This window comes from Chelonia mydas, chromosome 19, assembly GCF_015237465.2.
Source record: "Chelonia mydas isolate rCheMyd1 chromosome 19, rCheMyd1.pri.v2, whole genome shotgun sequence".
In the NCBI taxonomy this organism is placed as follows: domain Eukaryota; kingdom Metazoa; phylum Chordata; order Testudines; family Cheloniidae; genus Chelonia; species Chelonia mydas.
In genome coordinates, this window is record NC_051259.2 from 10,727,500 (window position 1) to 10,746,575 (window position 19,076).

A 19,076-nucleotide genomic window follows, 5' to 3' on the forward strand; every position below is an offset into this window, starting at 1 on the left:
GAACAGAGTAAGACACGGTCTCTGCCCCACACTGTGAAAGGAACCCGACACAAGGCGTGAACCCACACTGCTGAGCTCAGAGCCAAGATACCTTGCAACTGTGGTTTGGTTCTGCAAATAATGATCTCATGGGTTCACGCCTCTCTTACATGCTGGCTGATGCTTGCATCAGTGAATTTAGTAATGCTCCTGGCAAAGCGTAGAGGGCAGGAGAAAAAGTTCCAAGTCACAGTGCTAACCTGGAACAAAACTGAAGGGATATGGTGACAGTGTCAAGTAACCCCAGGCAACGAGTAGGTTGACCTTGTCCGTGAAGAAAGAGCAGCGGTTCAGCACTCTGTGGGTTTGGGGTGGATAGGAAACACTACAAAGAACAAGGCTTAGAGTGCTTGGATTTGGGGGGTTCACCTGTGCAGTGTGTCTGGGAGGATTCTGCTTCTGTTTCTTGTTCTAAGTTGCAGGGCATATTTATAAGGAGCCTGCTAGTGTCACTGGGAGCCCTCTCAGACAATTAACATTGTTCAGTCTTTAAAATGGGCTAAGCCTAGGGGCTGATTCTTGCAGGATACTCAGTGATACTTGTCAGGAGGAAGGATCGGCTCATGATTAAGTCTTGGCCCTGGCAACCAAGAGGACCTGGAGTTTATTCCAGCACTGAGTCTCACATCCTCACAGGTATTTAGGCTCCTGACTTCCACTGAATGGAAGTTAAGAGCCTAAATATCTTAGAAGGGTAGAGTGTTGTTATTACGTTATAGAATGAGCAGGAAGGGAGGGAGGTTCTGGCAACATCCCAGTGCCCAAACCAAAGGAGCAGGCCCTCTGAATGTCAACAAGTCATTCCACCCCATTCCTGTAAGAGTATGGGTGCGAACCAGCTGGTGCTTCCATTGAATCAAAAGAGCCCCGAGGTTCAGACGAAATCCATGAAGATCCCTGGGTCTTAAGACCTGACCTGGTCTTAACACCTAAGAGTACGGAGGAGCAATAACAACCTCACAGTTAAGGTGTCAGCAAGTTTTCTCTTTAATTCTTAAGCGCTTAGCTTTGGAATGGAGGAGCAGGAGCAGCCCTTCTCCCCCCCCCGCCACACGGCTGGCTGTGGTTTTTCTCCCAACAGGGACCCGAGCCAGTGCTGGTGGAGGGCAGTTACAGGAACACGGTGACATTTACTAATCAGCTCTAACCTTAGATCCACACACACACTGTCTCGCTTGCTGTCTTGTCTCCATGGAGACACAGCAACCTTTGCTCACTAGTTAATGGTATCTGGGAACAGACACCACCCTTCCTCCCAACACCCTCTCCCGCACACCCGGAGGAAATGGGAACTTGCCCACTGCAGGAAAACCTGTCTCTTTCCTGCAGGACAATTTGCTTCTGAGACTGGGGAGGAAGGTGCCCCTGTTTGCATTGCTAATAGAGAAGCAAGCAGAACGCGGCCCTGCCTGTGTGATTGTGGGGAGGAGGGGGCGGGGGGTTAGTGCTAGTTATGGTGGAGCCTCACAATAGTTTAACAGATGAAGAGATCATCTTATTCTCCACAGACTCGCCAAGAAAACATATTGAAGGGTTTTTTTGTATCACAGCAGTGATAAGGGTCTCTGTCCATAGAGTACAATGGTGTCCTTGGCAGGGTTCTACATTGCTAGGCAGGGCAAAATTTGTGCAGTTCATGGCTCTCTGGTGGATGTCCTTCCCTCCTCCTTACTGCAGCTGACACACGCAATCATCCAGCCCCGAGGGTCACCCGGGCTTGATTATTTAACAGCAGATTTCGGGGTCGGTGCCAATGAAATCAGCCAAGCATCCCGAGAGGTTAGGGTGACCCAGACGCCTGGGTTTCCTGAAGTTATAGTCACACATACCAAAAAAAATCCTCATGTATTTAATACCGACATGACTGAGTGACCTGGGGGGCCTGCTACGGCAGCAGGAAAGTCAGAGCACAAAGCAGGAACTCTGCTGTACACAACTTCCTGGGACAAATGCAGTGAGTTCCAACCGCAAGGGGGGCCAGGAGCATGCTCCCTTCCCAGAAGTGCCCTGCTCTCATCTATTCTGTTCTGCAATTAACATGGGAAAGATGCCCATTACCTGCTACCAGATAATGACTATGATTAGGCGTATCTCTGCAGCCAGCCGAGATCTAAACGGTTTTGCGCACTCCAGCAGAGTTTGCAGTTGCAAAAAAACCAAGAGCAATAAAGTGTAAATAAAAGACTAAAGAAAATAGTGTTGTCCACCACGAAAGAATGCGAGCAGAACCAGCTCTAATGACATTTTATAGCACCATTCGGTGCTAGTGGTCAGAGCCTTGGGAGGGATGCAGCAAAATAACTGGATGCAAACGGACCCAAACCTTCGCCCAAAATTCGAAGCTGAACTTTACTTTGACAAGTCCAAAAATGTGAATAGCCTTCCTCCCCCACCCCCCGTGTTTTTAAAAATCATTTACAAATTTGCACTCCCTGGTTCTGGACAGAAATAGATTTGCTGAAATAAAATGAGACGGGCATGTCGTCAGGACAGCCTAACCCAAGTCGTAGGAGTTGCTGTCACAAGAGAGAGCCAGCTCTCATGGGATCTCCAGCCCACTTTGTAGACGGCATGTGGGTGCAGCAGTGCTCACAGGACCAGATGAGTCTTTGTGGAACGTTTCTGCGTCATTAAATATAGACGTTGGCTGGAAGTCTGAGAGGCGCCAACAGGAGTTAGGTGCCCAGGTCTAACTGAATCCGAGTGTGAACAGGGCACCGACCTCCTTTAGCCTCCTCTGAAAATCCCAGATGATCTTAACAGCACCAGGCCGACCGGTCCCTGCAACAGTTGCAGATTCCCTGCCTCTCGCTTCCATTTGGCAAACGCACTTGTTGATGCATCCAGGCTAGAATGGCTCCCCCAACAACAGAGCACTGGCAATTCATCTCCCTTCCTTCCCAGGTCTGCTGTGGCCATTTCAGTGGCTTTTGGAAGCGGGGGGCCAACACAAATAGCAGCCAGAAGCACTGCTGTACCTTCTCCCACGAGGCATCAGCTCAGCTTCTTATTGCCTGCACTGCCAGGTCTGGGTGCCCGGCACGCTCCTTGCTTCACCAGGAAGGACGTGAGCTGGACACTCAGGCGTTTGCGTGTGCTCAAGGCCAGAGCAGTGGTTAGATGGTCTTGTGGGACAAGGGATTTGGAAGCTTGGCACCTTTGAGTCTCAAACTGGTTTTTAGTCCCCGTTGAAGCATCCATCTGAGTAGCCTTTGCTGCCAGAGTCACAGGCCTTGGACCTCTGTTAGCGCGTCCTGGGTTCATCTTCAGAACCCCTTTGGCTGCATCATCCATCCCTGGGATGCAGCAGAAATACAGATTCCACCCGGGGTGTGTTGTGGCCAGCTGGGACCTAACAAGCACACCCATTCCGAGCTCGGCCAGGAGCCAGGTTTGAAAATACCCAGCCCCATCCTCACAAATTGTTGTGCCCCCTTTCAGTACATCCAGGATGTGTTGACCCAGCTCAGGGTGTAGGAGCTGCTGGCATTGAAGAGTTCTTTGTGCAGGAAGAGCTGCGGCTTCTGCAGGTCCTTGAAGCTATGGAACAGCCGAAAGCCTCTGGCCTCTAGTGCCTTCAGCAGGCTGTACCAGTACCGCACCACGGCTGCCTCGCTCCCACTGACCTCAAAGCCGGGCCAATGGAGGTGGACGGTGAGGATCAGCTGGTGCACTACGGCCACGGTGCCATCCACGAGGATACTCTCCAAAATCTTCCACTCGGCACTGGCCAAGTCTGCCTCCAACACGTCGATCTACCCCGGAGAGAAAGAACAGGCAAACTCAGCTCCTCTAGTCAGCACTGCCCAGGGACCGGTGCCGTCACGGGAGGGGACTAGGCTGGGGCTGGCCAAGAGACGTCTGAAAATGAGACATCTGGACACGCCTGGGAGTGGTGAAGAAATAAGCCCTACTGCTCTGAGCCAAGCCCTGCCAACATCCTTGTTTCAGGCTGTTTCTGAGAGCCGAGGAGTCAGCAGGCCCGAAAAAGGGGAGGCGTCCATTGACGTTTGCAGCCTGATCCAAAGTCTATTGAAGTCAATGGAAAAGCTTTGGTCAGCGCCAGTGTGCAGTTGTTCTGTTAGCAATAGCGGAGATGCCCTCCAGCTGGGGACTGGCCGAGGGACGGATTAGACCAGAGGGACTCAGCCTGCTTTACATGGCCCTTGAAAGCAAGTTCTACTCGTGGGCACCTCCCATCACAGCCTCCCAACTGGACCCTTCGCTTTCCCGATGGCAGCCAGAAAGCCCAGGAACGCCCATGGGTAGCAAGAGGATGAGATGGAAGTAAAATCAGCTAAATGTGGCAGGGGTGGGCTTTTTGGTTACATCCCCCTATTTCATCTCTATGCTGTGGATTTCTGCTCTCTGGGATCAGGCCGGGGCATTTATTGGGAACAAAGGCCCAGATCCACAAAGATATTTAGGCTCCTAACTTCCACTGAAATCCACAGAAGCAACCCTATTGCTCTGGGATGGAATTTTCAAAGGAGCTGGGTTCCCAAACCCCATTAAAATCCAATGGGAGTTGGGCGCCTGATTCTTAGGCACCTTTGAAAATTCTAGCTCTAACTTCTTCAGGTCACCTTGCACATCAGTTCTGTCCTCTCGCATATTCACTGCCCTTCCACTTTTGGTGTCTTCCTCAGCTTGGTTTGAGGTTGAATTTACACCAAGGAAGACGTGAACTAGCGGCCTGAGAGGCAAAGAGGGAACTGGATTTTAGCCATGGAGCACTCTTTGAGACTCACTGGATTAGACAATCCAATAAGGCTTCTCTGTCTTTGACATCTAACGGATGGATGGCGATGTGGGGGATGATGCTATCCAATGCCATTACCTTCTTGTGGCCGAAGTCCTCCATGATCTGATTTAGCCTCTTGGCACGGCTCCTCCGTCTCTGTGAGGAGGTGACTGGGCGTCGCTCGTGCCAGTCCAGCCACAGTGCATGGTGCTGCACCTGTCCTTTCTGCCAGAGGTCGGTCTGCTTGTAGGGGGTCAGGCCAAAACTGTGCACCTGGCACTGCATTTCACTCATTCGCTGGCTGAACTCAAAGCCCCTTTTGACCGTGCTACAAACGAAGAAAGGGAGAGAGGCACTTTCAGGCTCTGCAAAGTTAGGCTGACCGGCAGAATATGCGGGTGCAAGGCAAAGCAGGATGGGTAATGTTATGCAAACTGAGGCAAAGGCACCCTGGCTGCCTTGGTTCAGCCTTCAGCTGAGGTTCAAAGCAGGCGTGTTTTCTTTACCCTTCGTATTGCTTTTCAGATGCAACCTGTCACTGCCCACACCACTGCCAATAGGGCAGCTAAAGGGACTGCCAGGGGGACATAGCTGAAGAAGCAAAGGGATTCGCTGGAGACATCAGATCTTATGGACATTCTGCAGCTTCAGCCCTGGTCTGCACGTATCGGTGTGAACCCTTTTCCAGAACTGGTTCCCAGCAACGGTACCAGTTTAGCAAACTTAAGTTCTTAGCTGCACCAGTCAGTGCCCACTGCACATACCACCCCCCGGCCTCTGTCCAGTGTTGCATCTTTAACCTGCCTTGGAGTTTTGGCTGCTCTGAGCCCCAGGTTTACAGCCCAAGCATTGGGGCAGACTGGAGAGCAAGAGAAAGGAAAAAGAAGGTTATATCAGAGCACCCGGGCCCAGTTAAGGGAGGGAAGGGAAGCCCAGAGCACCAACTATCATGACAGGAGGGCACCCTGGCACTGTTCTGTGTGCGGCTGGTGCCGAACCTCTGCTCTAGAGCCCGCAGGCTCAGCGACCAGCTCAAACGGGATCCCAGCAGGCCTGGAATCTCCAAGTCAGCAGCAGTCACTGGTCAGAGCTGCCCGGATGCACATGGATGAAGAGCAGCTTCTTCCCCATCTGCACCTGCAACCAGTCCGAGCTGAACAAGTACAAGAGTGAAGCCTTGTTAGAGGCCAGGAGTTTCACACAGGCCTTCGGGGCTCGGTGCTGGCTCCAGTCACTGTGGCTAGTCATGACTCAGGCAGCCAGAATGTACCCGAGAGGGGATGGTGTTCACCGCAGCAGCTGACTCATGGGCGTGGAACAGACTCGCAGACAGGGAAGTAGATGGCTCCCAGGACTGGTGAGGGGACGTGGTGATATTAACCTCTTGGTGGCCAGTCCCATGTCACTAGCAACTGAAAAGTCACTGTCTGCAGGCCGGGTGATGGCCTGTGTGAAATGGGAGGCTGATCCTTCTTGGTGTGTATTGTGGGAGTTGCACATTCCTCTGATATCTCTGGTTCTGGCCACTACTGGAGATGGGAGGCTGGATTAGGTGACCATCGGTCTGACCTGGCCTGGCAAATTCTAATGGGCAAATTTCCAGCACACACAAAATCCCCACCATAATCAGCCCTTCTGTTGGCTGTCTGAACCAGGCTGGGGCTGAGCCGGCCAACGAGACCAAATGACTCTCCCACCACTAGAGAAGAGTCCATCCAGAGCTGGGGTGCACACATTGGTGGGTAGCATGTAGAGCGGGAGCTGGCCTGGCTGCCAGCTCTGCTGCCCCTGTTCTGTGACGCCAGGGACCTGTGCTGGCAGGGGCTCATAAAACTATTGCTTTTAACCAGCACTACAGTCTAGAAAATAGACCCGAAGACTGACGGTTTGCTCAGGAGGCCTCCGTCCCAAGGGGCCCAGGATTTATACCTGATGGAAGGACATGGGGTCACAGAGCAGAACTGGTTGGAAAAAGGAGCCCCCAAAACCCGAGAACCCCCATTCTGAACATTTCTTACTGTTTTTTTCAGAACTTGGATGAAATTTTTCAAACACTGAAAAGTGTTGGCTGGAAAAACCAGAGAGTTTTGTTTGGATGCAATTTGAATTTTCCACGAAAAATGTTACTGAAAAAGTCAAAATCCAAAAGACAGTGACCAGCCCTCCTGTCAAGTAAGTATCAGTCCCGACCCCCCGAATCCATCCTTCCTCGGCCGCCCTCCCCGCCTCGGTCCCTCCGCAGTTGGGGTGCCCGCCCACGGGAGCCCCGTGCTCACCTGAAGGTATAAACCAGGCACCTCTCCTGCTGCAGCTTCAGCGACCCAGTGGGCATGTGATCTAGGCACACTCGCCACGCCCCGGCAGTGCCGGCTGTGAAAGCCTGGAGACCAGCCTGGCTCAGAGCTCGGGAGCAGGGCAGCTGAAGGAGAAGGGAGAACAAAACCGGCCCTTTAGCTGGGTTGTGGATTGGGTTCATAACCAGGGGCTTGCGAGGTGCTTGGTCCTTGGAAGCTCTGTTTTCATCACGCCTCAGCAGCCATCCCCTGCCTGAGCCCAGTGGTGGCCAGTTCTCATCAGCCGTGTACAGAGGCAGTTCTCCTCCCCCACCGTACCTGCTCTTCGTGTCTATGCCAACAAGCCAGCACCATCCCTCTCCAGGAGAGCTCACTTCAGCTCAGGATCCTCCAGCCCAGCTGCACCAATGCCCCGAACCCTAATGGCCCCATAAGAATGTCCCCTTTCCCCCTGCCCTGGGCCTCCTTCCTAGCCTACCTCTGTGCTATCTAGAGACCTCCCCATGCCATCATGGCCCTCAAGGGAGGGGACTCTGCAGGGCTGCCTCGTCTCCCCCACAGGCCCCAGGGAGCTTTCTACAACACTGGTCGGGGATTGGGATTTTTTCTCCCCCACCCCACAGATGCTGCCTGTCTGCAAGCCACCGGGCCACTCCTCTCTGATATGTGAGAGGCGGGTGCCAGAAATGAGGGCAGAAGAGGAAAGAGCGGAGCAGCCACCGGAGGGTGGGGGGGGAGGGGGAGTAATCGGGGGAGAGGCAGAACCCCAAATGCAGGTCACTGCCTCTCCAGGCTAGAGTCTTATCCAGCTGGAATCCAGGCTCTTTCCCAGGTGGAGTGCCCGCCGGAGCTTTTATTCCCGCCTCTGGGCCATGTTGTGTAACCGGGGGCTGGCGTGGTGAGTGACCTACCTGGGGGGTGCTGATGTACGTAAGGAATCGCTCGGCTTCGCTTCGGAGGGACTGGCTGCCCCCAGCCCAGGGCTGCAGGGCCACCTCCTGATGGGTTTTCTAAGGTCACGGAAATAAAACGCACAGTGAGTCAAGGGCTGGGAGCGCTGGGGCATGCTGGGAAATGAACCAGCCTCGGCTCCTGAGTGTCTAAAAGGATTCTGACCTGGCGGAGGAACCAGCCAAGGCACTGAAGGGTTTAATAACCCAGAAACGCTGGCTCCGCACGGCAGCACCCCAGGGGACGTCCGCTACTGCCGCGCTAGCGCTCCGGGCTGGGCTTTTATCGGCTACGCGGGGCTGGGCAGCACTTGGATGGGAAACTTCTAAGGACAGCCAGGGTGCTGCAGGGAGACGTGTAAGTGACGCAGAGCTCCTCTCCTCTCAGTCTCTGCTGACCCCACTGCTCAGCGCAGTCCTAGGGGGCAGGGAGCAATGGGTAGGTAAAGCCATTAAGGGGCGCTCTCCCCTTTGCGTCAGACTGGCCCCAGTGGCCCAGCACAATGCTAGGGGGCGCCGTGCTGCAGGAAGCAATGGGTAGGTAAAGCCATTAAGGGGCGCTCTCCCCTTTGCGTCAGACTGGCCCCAGTGGCCCAGCGCAGTGCTAGGGGGCAGGGAGCAATGGGTAGGTAAGCCATCAGGGGGCGCTCTCTCCTCTGAGTCAGGCCTGAACCCAATGGCCCAGCACAATGCTAGGGGGCGCCGTGCTGCAGGGCGCAATGGGTAGGTAAAGCCATTAGGGGGCGCTCTCCCCTTTGAGTCAGACTGGCTCCAGTGACCCAGCACAGCGCTAGGGGGCAGGGAGCAATGGGTAGGTAAGCCATTAGGGGGCGCTCTCTCCTCTGCGTCAGGCCTGAACCCAATGGCCCGGCGCTGTGCTGCTGGAATGGAAATTTCTTTTGACTGAGGTGTGAAGCTGAGGCCCTGATCGTTCATAGCCACTATCAGCTCTTCCGACACATTTCACAAAGCAGGGGCGCTAAGCCCAGTGTCCTGGCCATATTCCAACTCAGGTAATTGTGCTCTGCCTGCCTACAGTTCTCCCTGCAGTTTCAGCTGTGGGGTTAACAGCAGTACCACCACCATCACTAGCCGACCCACACTAGAGAAGAGGAGTGTCATGAAGCATTGCTGCAGCTGACCAGGGTCCCCCACTGTATGGGTGAGCTCCTGTCGGATTTGCCTCCCCAGAGCTGCTGTGGCAAAATGATGGGGCTGTAGGGCTGACCAGCTAACGCAGGAGACTTTGCATTTCTAGTGCCTCTCACCTGAGGGGTGCCACGTTCTTTACAAATACTGCTTAACCATGTCTCACAACCCGCTCCCCCATCACAGCCCCACCCCCACCCCAGCAGCATTATCCCCATTTTCCAAGTGGAGAAACTGAGGCACAGAGAGGGTGAGTAACTTGCCCAAGGCTACCTTGCAAGTCGGTGGCAGATCCCCGCATAGACCCCAGTAGTCCCAGCTCATGACCCTGTGTTCTGACTCCTAGGGAATGCTGTCTCCTGCACGAGACACTCCACGGACAGTTCCCAGTACTGTGGTCCCGGAGAAGGAAACAGAAGCTCTCTCCCTTCCAGCATGGGTGGAGAAGGGGCAACGTGGGAGACAAAGGCCCCTTTGCACAGGCAGGAGGCTTTGAGTACAAAGGGAAAGTCAGCTACTGCAGGAGAAGGGCTCTGTATCTGCTCTGCCTTATCAGTGAGATCAGCAATAGGCCTGCAAACAGCCCAGAGCCTCCTGCTGCTGCTCCTGGACTGGCAGGTCGTTAATTATGGCCAGAGCCAGCCTGAAGCATAAGCAAACTAATGACCACCTGGGGCCCCACATCCCAGGCAAGCTCCATCCAGCTCACAGGTTGGCTCAGCCTCCCTCTGCACAGGTAGGGTCAGCCGATCCAGCTCCCTGCCGGCCCCGTTCCGGCAGCAGGATCAGAGCACGGGATGGGGGGCGGGCGGGGGAATGAAGTGGTGGAACCTCGGCAGGTCAGGGCTTTATAAAACGAAAAGCTGGTCTTCATGCCAACCGCCTCCCTGTCCCGCCTCCCACGCGGGCCGGCATCCTCCCCACCCTCAGAGCCCACCGCTGGGTTTTCATTGCCTGCTCCCTATGCAGCTACACAACACCAGAGCTGGACAGCCAGGCCTCCCAGGGCTTGCACAGGTACCTTGAAATCCAGGGCGTGCCAAACCCCTCCTGCACTGTCATGAGGCACAGGGGACACTGGACCAGCACATATGTGTCCTAGCTAAACCTTTACCCCAGCCTAGCCCATGGTCCCCCCCTCCCGGAGCTGCCATCACCCACATGTTCCCCAATGTTCAGGGGTGGTACCAATCTGCAGACCCTACCCGCATCCGTCCTGGGGGCATGGCGAGGGAGGTGGGAACTGGGGAGGTGTGGAATGAATGGAGAGGCATGGGGGAGTGGTGGTGAGGGGCTGGTGATGGTAAGGAGGTGTGAGGTGGGGGTGGCAAGGTGTGGGGCGCAGGGGGTGGGGTACTGGTGGGGAGGGGCTGGAAGAGAGATGTGGGTATTGGTGGGGGTGGTGGAGGAGAGGTGGAATGCTCCGGGGTAAGAGAGTGGAGAGGTGAGGGGCACTGGTGGGGCTGATGGGGGGAGGTAGCGGAGGTGGGGTGGGGGAACTGCTGGCAGTTGATGGGGGGAGGTAGCGGAGGTGGGGTGGGGGCACTGGTGGGGCTGATGGGGGGAGGTAGCGGAGGTGGGGTGGGGGCACTGCTGGGGGTTGATGGGGGGAGGTAGCGGAGGTGGGGTGGGGGCACTGCTGGGGGCTGATCAGGGCGGGAGCAGAGGAGAGGTGGGGGGTGGGGGTACTGCTGGGGGCTGATCGGGGCGGGAGGAGAGGTGGGGGTGGGGGCACTGCTGGGGGCTGATCGGGGCGGGAGCAGAGAAGAGGTGGGGGGTGGGGACACTGCTGGGGGCTGATCGGGGCGGGAGCAGAGAAGAGGTGGGGGGTGGGGGCACTGCTGGGGGCTGATCGGGGCAGGAGCAGAGGAGAGGTGGGGGGTGGGGACACTGCTGGGGACTGATCGGGGCAGGAGCAGAGAAGAGGTGGAGGGTGGGGGCACTGCTGGGGGCTGATCGGGGCAGGAGCAGAGGAGAGGTGGGGGGTGGGGGCACTGCTGGGGGCTGATCAGGGGCGGGAGCAGAGGAGAGGTGGAGGGTGGGGGTACTGCTGGGGGCTGATCGGGGCGGGAGCAGAGGAGAGGTGGGGGGTGGGGGCACTCATCGGGGGGGTGGGGTGGGGAGCAGCAGCAGCGATCTGGCCTGGAACCGCAGCTCCTTCAGGACTCAGCTGAAGCGGGCGAGCTCCCTGCGTCCCATGCGGTTCCCAGGCATGAGGGGCAGGATGGGACACGGGTCCCCTATCGGGAGGGGAGGGGGCCGTGGGTGCTAATATCTCCTCTGAATTATCCTAGACACAAAGGGGCTGGGCCCAGCCAAGATCAGCCGCATGTGGGATGGAAGAGCAGGAGATGCGAGGGCGAGTGGGGACCCAACACGCCCGCTGGAACCTCTCCCTCCCAGCCAGAAGGAGGGCGCTGGAGGCTGGACAGCCCCCGCTGCCTGCTGGAGCCGGCCCAGGCTGCCAAATGAACTGGAGGGGGGGCAGGAGGGGCGCGAGGCTAATCTCCACGCTGATTCGGCTGAATTCCCAGTGGTGGAGGTTTCTTCTTTTTTCTCCCCCCTCCGCGATAACAAATAATAATATAATCCCCTTAATCCCTTCCCCTCGGAGCCTGCATTCCGCACAGAGACAGGAAGAGCAGAGCTTCTGCCACCGCTGATAACTCAGACAATCTGGGCCCACGGAAAATGAACGAATGCCTGGGGTTACATTGTGCCCCCCAGCTGAAGAGCTTTGCCCTCCCCTCTCGGAGGATTCACCGCGGCCCCCTCTCCCCACTCACCCCGCAGCCCCTCCGTCACCCACGCATTCTTCCGGTTGTTCGGGGCCCCCTTCTACCTCGGGCTAGGCCCTGCCCAGGCTGCCTGGAATCAGAGCCGGGGTGATATTTACCAGCTCTGGGACTGGGCCCTGACTGCCCATTGACATGTCTCTTTCGTCTACCCGCTCCCGGATCTCGCAGGCTTCTGCTGGCGAGGCAGGCTGCGTGGCATTCGGGCAGCAAAGCGTTCAGCGGGAGGGACAGCCGAGAGCCTGGCAGCAGCCACCTCTCAGCAACACAAGCAGAACCTCCACTGCAGTGGCCAAGGCCCCCCTACTACACGCAACCAGCTGCCGAGCTGGGAAAAGAACCCACAAGCCCTGATTCAAAGCCCCCTTTGGGTCCCGTCCACCCCAGAACCAAGAAGAACAGCATACCAGTCCCTGCTCTCCTCACTCGATCATACTCCCTCCCAGAGCCAGGACCAAAGCTCAGGAACCCTGACTCCCACCAGTCCCCCTACTTGAATCTCTAAATCACACTCCCGCCTAAAGCCAGGAATAGAACCCAGGTGTCCTGACTTCTTCCATCCATCCCTCCCTCCCTATCCGTTCTGGTGCCTGGATTTTGTTTTAGGCAGTTGCTGTGTACGTACATACATGAGCGCACACACACAGCAAGTAAATACCACCCCTACCCCCTACATAAATCAACCTTCGCTTTTATTCTCTAGCTCTCCTTTCCCCGTGCTTTGCTGATCTCAGCTCCTCCGGCCTCCAAAACAGCTTTCAAAATTACTGGAGAGTGGAGACCTTTGAAAGCTGCCCCCAGCTGTGTCGGCTTTTGGTTTCCCTCCCCCACAGGCTCAAAACACGACAGCGAGGGCCACGTTTCTGAAGCCCCACACAAAGGATGAGTAGTGTGCCAAAGGCAACCCGCCCTTCCCTCCACCACCACCTTAGCGCACACGCTCACTTGCTCTTGCAAACCAGATGCCCAGGGTGCACACGCAGGCAGAGGATGCATGCGTGTTTTGCACAGCACTCTTGCTAGGCAGGGCTTTGTAAATTCAGCCCCCATTAGTTCAAAAGGCACCAGGCTGTGATTGCTTAATATACAGTCAAAGTCGGAGCAGGAAGGGGCTTACATGGCTCAGGGGAACAGTGACAGGCGACCAAAGTTGCTGGTTCAATTCCAGCCAAGGGCAGTAGTGAGTGAATGTCACCGTCCTCTTCGCTGGTACGTGAGATGAGTTTGCTGGGCCTTAGTCCAGTTTCTACCAGGGAAGCATGTACCTCCTAACCCCCTCCCCCCACATCAGAGCTGGGAGGGCTGGCTGCCAGCCTCCCGTCCTGAGGCCAAGGGTTAAAGGGGCCCTAGAAAAGTGCTCTCTTGCTCCTGGGTGTGGCACTCCGTGAGTGAGAAGCGTGTACTGCTGGGGAAGGGTGACCCTCCCTGGGAAAAGCAGGGGAGGTTTGGCGTTGCCGCTGCAGGGAGAAGTCTCACCTGTGCAACGTGGGAAGGGAGCTGTGCACGGCACAAGGTTTGGAAGAACCGGATGCTGTTCCCATTTAATTGACAGAGGCACACGCACCCCATGTGCGTCTGGCCCCGTGCCTGTCAGTCAGAAGGCTCAGGAGAGGTCACGGCATCGCACCATCTCTCAGAAACTCCCTCCCAGACACCGGGACGCTTCCTCCTCTCTGAAAATCTCGCCGGAAAGCCATTCTGGCCGGGAGATTTAAAAACAAACAAAGGGAAAGGCTTCCGCTAGCAACAGACATTCAGCCCACAGGAAGCGTTGCCACAGGGGGTGACAGAGTCAAAGTCTTCAGCGGGGGGTGCACAAGGAGGACAGCTTTATGGCTAGTAACAGGGGCCGGATGCTGTCACGGCTACAAGCAGAGGTCTGGCTGTCAGGAGATTCAGTCTATGCCCAGCTCTGCTACTGACAAGCTGGACGAGGCATTTCCCCCCCCATGCCTCAGTTTCCCCATCCATAAAACAGGAATAGGAATTCTCCAGGCTGTGAGGGGAATTATTGGCACAGGGAATTTTGATCCGCAGCTGGAAAGCTCTGGAGAAAGGGCAGATCCTGAAGTCCGTCGCTAACTTCCTATCTGACCTCACTCAGGCAACGCTCCCAGTGAAATCAGTGAGAAGTTGCCTGCCCAAGGGAAATCTCGAAACCTTTCAGGCCACATCTGCTGTTGAATCAAGGTGCCAGATCTGGTGGATCACAGGTCTGATCTGGCACAACACCTTCCTTTTCTCTTCAGCTTGTGATTAACATGCCAAGTGACTGAAGTTACCAAGTATAAAGGATGCTAGGTAGGAGTAATGGCTGTGATTTCCAAAACCAGTAATTTTAATGAGAATCGGGTGGCCAGATTGCCAAGGCAGCTTTGAAAATCTCAGCCAGCATCTATTGGGATTACACATAATAACTGGCTACCATGTTTGTACCTCACTGCCCTCTTCTGGCTGAAATTAGAAACACACAACAGTGTCATAGACTCTATACTGGTAACAACTAATGAAGATTCTCCTTTGGAACCAGTCATAGTGGGCTTTCATAGAATCATAGACTATCAGGGTTGGAAGGGACCTCAGGAGGTCATCTACTCCAACCCCCTGCTCAAAGCAGGACCAATCCCCAATTAAATCATCCCAGCCAGGGCTTTGTCAAGCCTGATCTTAAAAACTTCCAAGGAAGGAGATTCCACCACCTCCCTAGGTAACGCATTCCAGTGTTTCACCACCCTCCTAGTGAAAAAGTTTTTCCTAATATCCAACCTAAATCTCTCCCACTGCAACTTGAGACCATTACTCCTCGTTCTGTCATCTGCTACCACTGAGAATAGTCTAGATCCATCCTCTTTGGAACCCCCTTTCAGGTAGTTGAAAGCAGCTATCAAATCCCCCCTCATTCTTCTCTTCCGCAGACTAAACAATCCCAGTTCCCTCAGCCTCTCCTCATGAGCCATGTGTTCCAGTCCCCTAATCATTTTTGTTGCCCTCCGCTGGACTCTTTCCAATTTTTCCACATCCTTCTTGTAGTGCGGGGCCGAAAACTGGACACAGTACTCCAGAGGAGGCCTCACCAGTGTCGAACAGAGGGGCAGGAGGAGTTGAGCTCTAACCCCACTGCCGCTGCAGAGTACTGAGTTGCCCAGGTGTGGCTCAGAGCCAGCTGCGAAGTCCTACGTGACTGTGGATTTGTGTGTATATCACACACTCCCCTGTACCCAGGGTGTGCAAAGTCTCAGAACAGCATGTTCAGACAGGTTGTAACACCTGGGCACAGCCGTGTGTCTTAGCACACAGCAGCCTCCGTGCTAAATTCCTTCCCTGATGCTGAAGTTGGAGCGCGAATGCAGTTTAATGCTGTTTTATGTTTAATCTCTCTCGTTTTGTTTACCAGTAATCTTCAATAAAAGCCTTCAACTGGCATCACATCTAGTGCCGGGGCTGTGGGGTGAGGCAGTCACTTCACCAGCGGAAACCCATCCGTCCCCTCTCTGCTGCCGTTGATGCAGTACCAGTCTGAACCCGCGGATAGTTAGCCTGAAGCTCTCCGCCTGCACTGATACAAACACGGCGGGTGGTTTTAGATGTCTGGATGACGCAGACGAGAACAGTCAGATGGAGAGGCTGCAAAACCCACACCAAAAGCCTCCCCCCAACCTGCGAGTCGCAGCAACATCCCTGTCCATCCCTCTCCTCCCACCGGGTCCCCTGCCACCGGTGACCGTGGATGTGGGTATACCTGCCACGACTAGCCCTTTTAACGGGGGGGCCCCATGTGTAACAAGACTGGCTGCCCAGGGGCCCTTAATAGGGGACTGATTGATCGAGGCTGTGTCTGCGTGTGTGTAATCACCGTGCTTCCTCACTCTCTTCAACAGGGGATTGTGACAGCACATGCCTGTCCTGTGTGCAACAGCCCGGGCTGGGTCTCCGGGAGAGGGTTCCTGGATGTGAGTAACAGAGCTGCAATGCGTGACTGTGAGATCGCACGGGTGTGGACATGCATGCAGGTCGGTGCGTGGACTAGAGGGAAGGGGGATGCGTCAGGACTGCTGTCTTGCTTCAATTCTGCCCTCCCTGCAGTGATCCCATGAATTTCCACCCGAATGAACCCGCGGGAACTCTTTCAGAGCCCTTCTCTCCTTGTAGGCAATTTGTGGGCGTCTGTAACTTTTCTCAGCCTTCCATGCTGTAAATGGATCGGGCTGCTCACTCGAGGGTGGAGGGGATGGGATTCCTGGAGAAGTGGCAGGGCGGGGCGGGGGGAGGCAAATTCCTTCTTTGTTCCCAAGGGAATAGAAAAGTTAGAAAACCTGCAGTCCCCCCTCTGGCTCTACTCACCCCGCAGCCAGAATCCCTGCAGCAAACCTGACAAGCCTCATTATAAAGAAACTCTGCCCGTTACAATAGGAAGCAAAGCTCCTAATCTCAGCAGACAGAGGCATCGCAACAAACCAGGACAATTCACAGACACCCCTCAAGAAGGCAACTGAAACAGCACGGAACACGTCTCTCTACCCTGGAGGTTCGCTCCTGCCTGCTGCAATGCCAGCCAAGATTTCAGCACATGGGCAAGGCTCCACCCTGGCCCCCATCCAGCAAACCTTACTGAACCGAGTAGCACTTTTACGCAAGGAGGCTCAGGACGAGCATGCAAACCCATCTTTGCACGAGAACGGGGCTGCAGACTCAGGCCCCATGTTAATGCAATTCCAAACCCACCTCCTGAATAGAAAAAAACGCCATAATACAGAGGGGCAGGGACCCCCGGGGAGATGCCAGTAGAAGAAGTAGATCACTGGCCTATGGAATCCAGGCTGGGCTGGTTAATCTCACCGCTGCTCATTAACCAGGAGCACAAGCTGCCAGCCCATAGGGTCACTGCAGCAATGCCCAGCCCTGGACTAACCTCCACCCTGGGGCTGGCCGTTCATCGCCCTCTGCCTCCTTTTGGCTTGGGCCCTTCCAGACAGTAAATGCACCCACTCCCCCGGGTTCCTTACGTGCCCCTTCGGCCTGAGTCTCGCTCTGAATCCCGTTCCTCAGAAGCAGCAAGCAAAGGGAGAGAAGAGAAGGAGATTTAGTGGGGGCAAGCGCAACCCCCACCCCCACCCCAAAACCAGACCGTCTTTCTCCCTCTCCCTCCCCCACCTGCTCGGGGGGGTCCAGTGCAGAGTGCGCAGGGGCGGGGAAGGGAGTCAGGGCAAGGAGGAGGAAGGCTCTTTGAGAGCCAGGGAAGGAAGGGAGAGCAGGAAAGAAAAGCCAGAGAGGGAGGCAGAGGGGAGGGAAGCCAGGGGGTGGCTAGTCTGGAGTTCAGCGCCTGGGGAGGGAGCCGGGCGCCCCGGAGAGGGGCTGCGGGGCAGAGCGCAGGAGAAGCGGGGCAGGGGGCTCCGGTTCCTTACGGGCGGGCCGAGGTTCTCGTTCTCGTCCTGGTAGCGCTGCAGGGAGCCCGGGCTGCGCCCGCCGGGCCCCCCAGCCGGGGCTGCCGTCCCCTCGTGGCGGGTGGCGGCGCTGCCCGGGGCGGGCCCCCCGCGGATGGTGATGATGGTGAAGGGCCCCGGCGCGTCCCCCGGGCGGCCGGAGCGCAGCAGGATCTGCCCCAGGCTCAGCACCCCGCAGCCGAGCAGCAGCAGCCGCAGCGCCGAGCCGCCTCCCATGGCTCCCGCCGGCTCCTCCACCTGCAGCCCCGGCCGGGACCGGCCCCGGAGGAGGGGCGGCCGGGGAGGGGCCGCGCAGCCCCCGCTCCCCGCCCGGCGGCTGCATTCCTGGGCTCGGGCTCCCAGGCCCCGCCGCGACCCTCCCTCCCGCGGCGAGCTCGGGGCCAGGCGCTCAGTGGGGCCGCTGGACCCGGACGGAGCCTGCTCGGACTCTGCCCAAACTTCCCCTGCCCGCCGCGCTGGGCCCAAACCCGCCCCTGCCCCCTGCCCTGTCCGTGCCAGGTGCCCAAACCCTCCCCTGCCCCTGCCCTGTCCGTGCCAGGTGCCCAAACCCTCCCCTGCCCCTGCCCTGTTCGTGCCAGGTGCCCAAACCTGCCCCTGCCCCCTGCCCTGTCTGTGCCATGTGCCCAAACCCTCCCCTGCCCCCTGCCCTGTCCGTGCCAGGTGCCCAAACCCTCCCCTGCCCTGTCCGTGCCACGTGCCCAAACCCTCCCCTGCCCTGTCCGTGCCAGGTGCCCAAACCCACCCCTGCCCCCTGCCCTGTCTGTGCCATGTGCCCAAACCCACCCCTGCCCCCTGCCCTGTCCGTGCCAGGTGCCCAAACCCACCCCTGCCCCCTGCCCTGTCCGTGCCAGGTGCCCAAACCCACCCCTGCCCCCTGCCCTGTCCGTGCCAGGTGCCCAAACCCACCCCTGCCCTGTCCATGCCACATGCCCAAACCTGCCCCTGCCCCCTGCCCTGTCTGTGCCATGTGCCCAAACCGCCCCTGCCCCCTGCCCTGTCCGTGCCAGGTGCCCAAACCCGCCCCTGCCCTGTCCGTGCCATGTGCCCAAACTCTCCCCTGCCCCCTGCCCTGTCCGTGCCAGGTGCCCAAACCCACCCCTGCCCCCTGCCCTGTCCGTGCCAGGTGCCCAAACCCTCCCCTGCCCCCTGCCCTGTCCGTGCCACGTGCCCAAACCCTCCCCTGCCCCCTGCCCTGTCCGTGCCACGTGCCCAAACCCTCCCCTGCCCTGTCCGTGCCAGGTGCCCAAACCCACCCCTGCCCCCTGCCCTGTCTGTGCCATGTGCCCAAACCCTCCCCTGCCCCCTGCCCTGTCCGTGCCAGGTGCCCAAACCCACCCCTGCCCCCTGCCCTGTCCGTGCCAGGTGCCCAAACCCACCCCTGCCCTGTCCATGCCACATGCCCAAACCTGCCCCTGCCCTCTCCGTGCCCCGTGTCCAAAACCCACCCCTGCCCCCTGCCCTGTCCGTGCCACATGCCCAAACCTGCCCCTGCCCCCTGCCCTCTCCGTGCCCCATGTCCAAAACCCGCCCCTGCCCCCTGCCCTGTCCGTGCCAGGTGCCCAAACCCACCCATGCCCCCTGCCCTGTCCGTGCCATGTGTCCAAACCCACCCCTGCCCTGTCCATGCCACATGCCCAAACCTGCCCCTGCCCCCTGCCCTCTCC

At 57.3% G+C, this 19,076-nt stretch overlaps 1 protein-coding gene across 1 annotated transcript; it reads right to left on the minus strand.

Annotated features, from left to right (window-relative positions):
* Positions 1 to 1,873: 1,873 nt before the first annotated feature.
* On the minus strand, positions 1,874 to 17,683 carry LOC102934346 (methyltransferase-like protein 24). Its single transcript, XM_007064862.4, has 5 exons — positions 17,374 to 17,683; positions 7,989 to 8,087; positions 7,060 to 7,202; positions 4,880 to 5,111; positions 1,874 to 3,794 (listed from the first exon to the last, which is right to left on the minus strand). The coding sequence occupies exons 1-5, from the start codon at positions 17,626 to 17,628 to the stop codon at positions 3,477 to 3,479; spliced, it is 1,047 nt and encodes a 348-aa protein (XP_007064924.2). The 5' UTR covers positions 17,629 to 17,683; the 3' UTR covers positions 1,874 to 3,476.
* Positions 17,684 to 19,076: the final 1,393 nt, after the last annotated feature.

What these genes read in the sequence shown, in the direction of transcription:
- LOC102934346 (XM_007064862.4), bottom strand. Translation starts at nt 17,628, where the DNA reads ATGGGAGGCGGCTCGGCGCTGCGGCTGCTGCTGCTCGGCTGCGGGGTG. An exon ending in ACGAGAACCTCGGCCCGCCC is followed by an intron (nt 8,088 to 17,373) that starts GTAAGGAACCGG and finishes CCGTGACCTTAG; the next exon opens with AAAACCCATCAGGAGGTGGC. An exon ending in CGTACATCAGCACCCCCCAG is followed by an intron (nt 7,203 to 7,988) that starts GTAGGTCACTCA and finishes CTTCTCCTTCAG; the next exon opens with CTGCCCTGCTCCCGAGCTCT.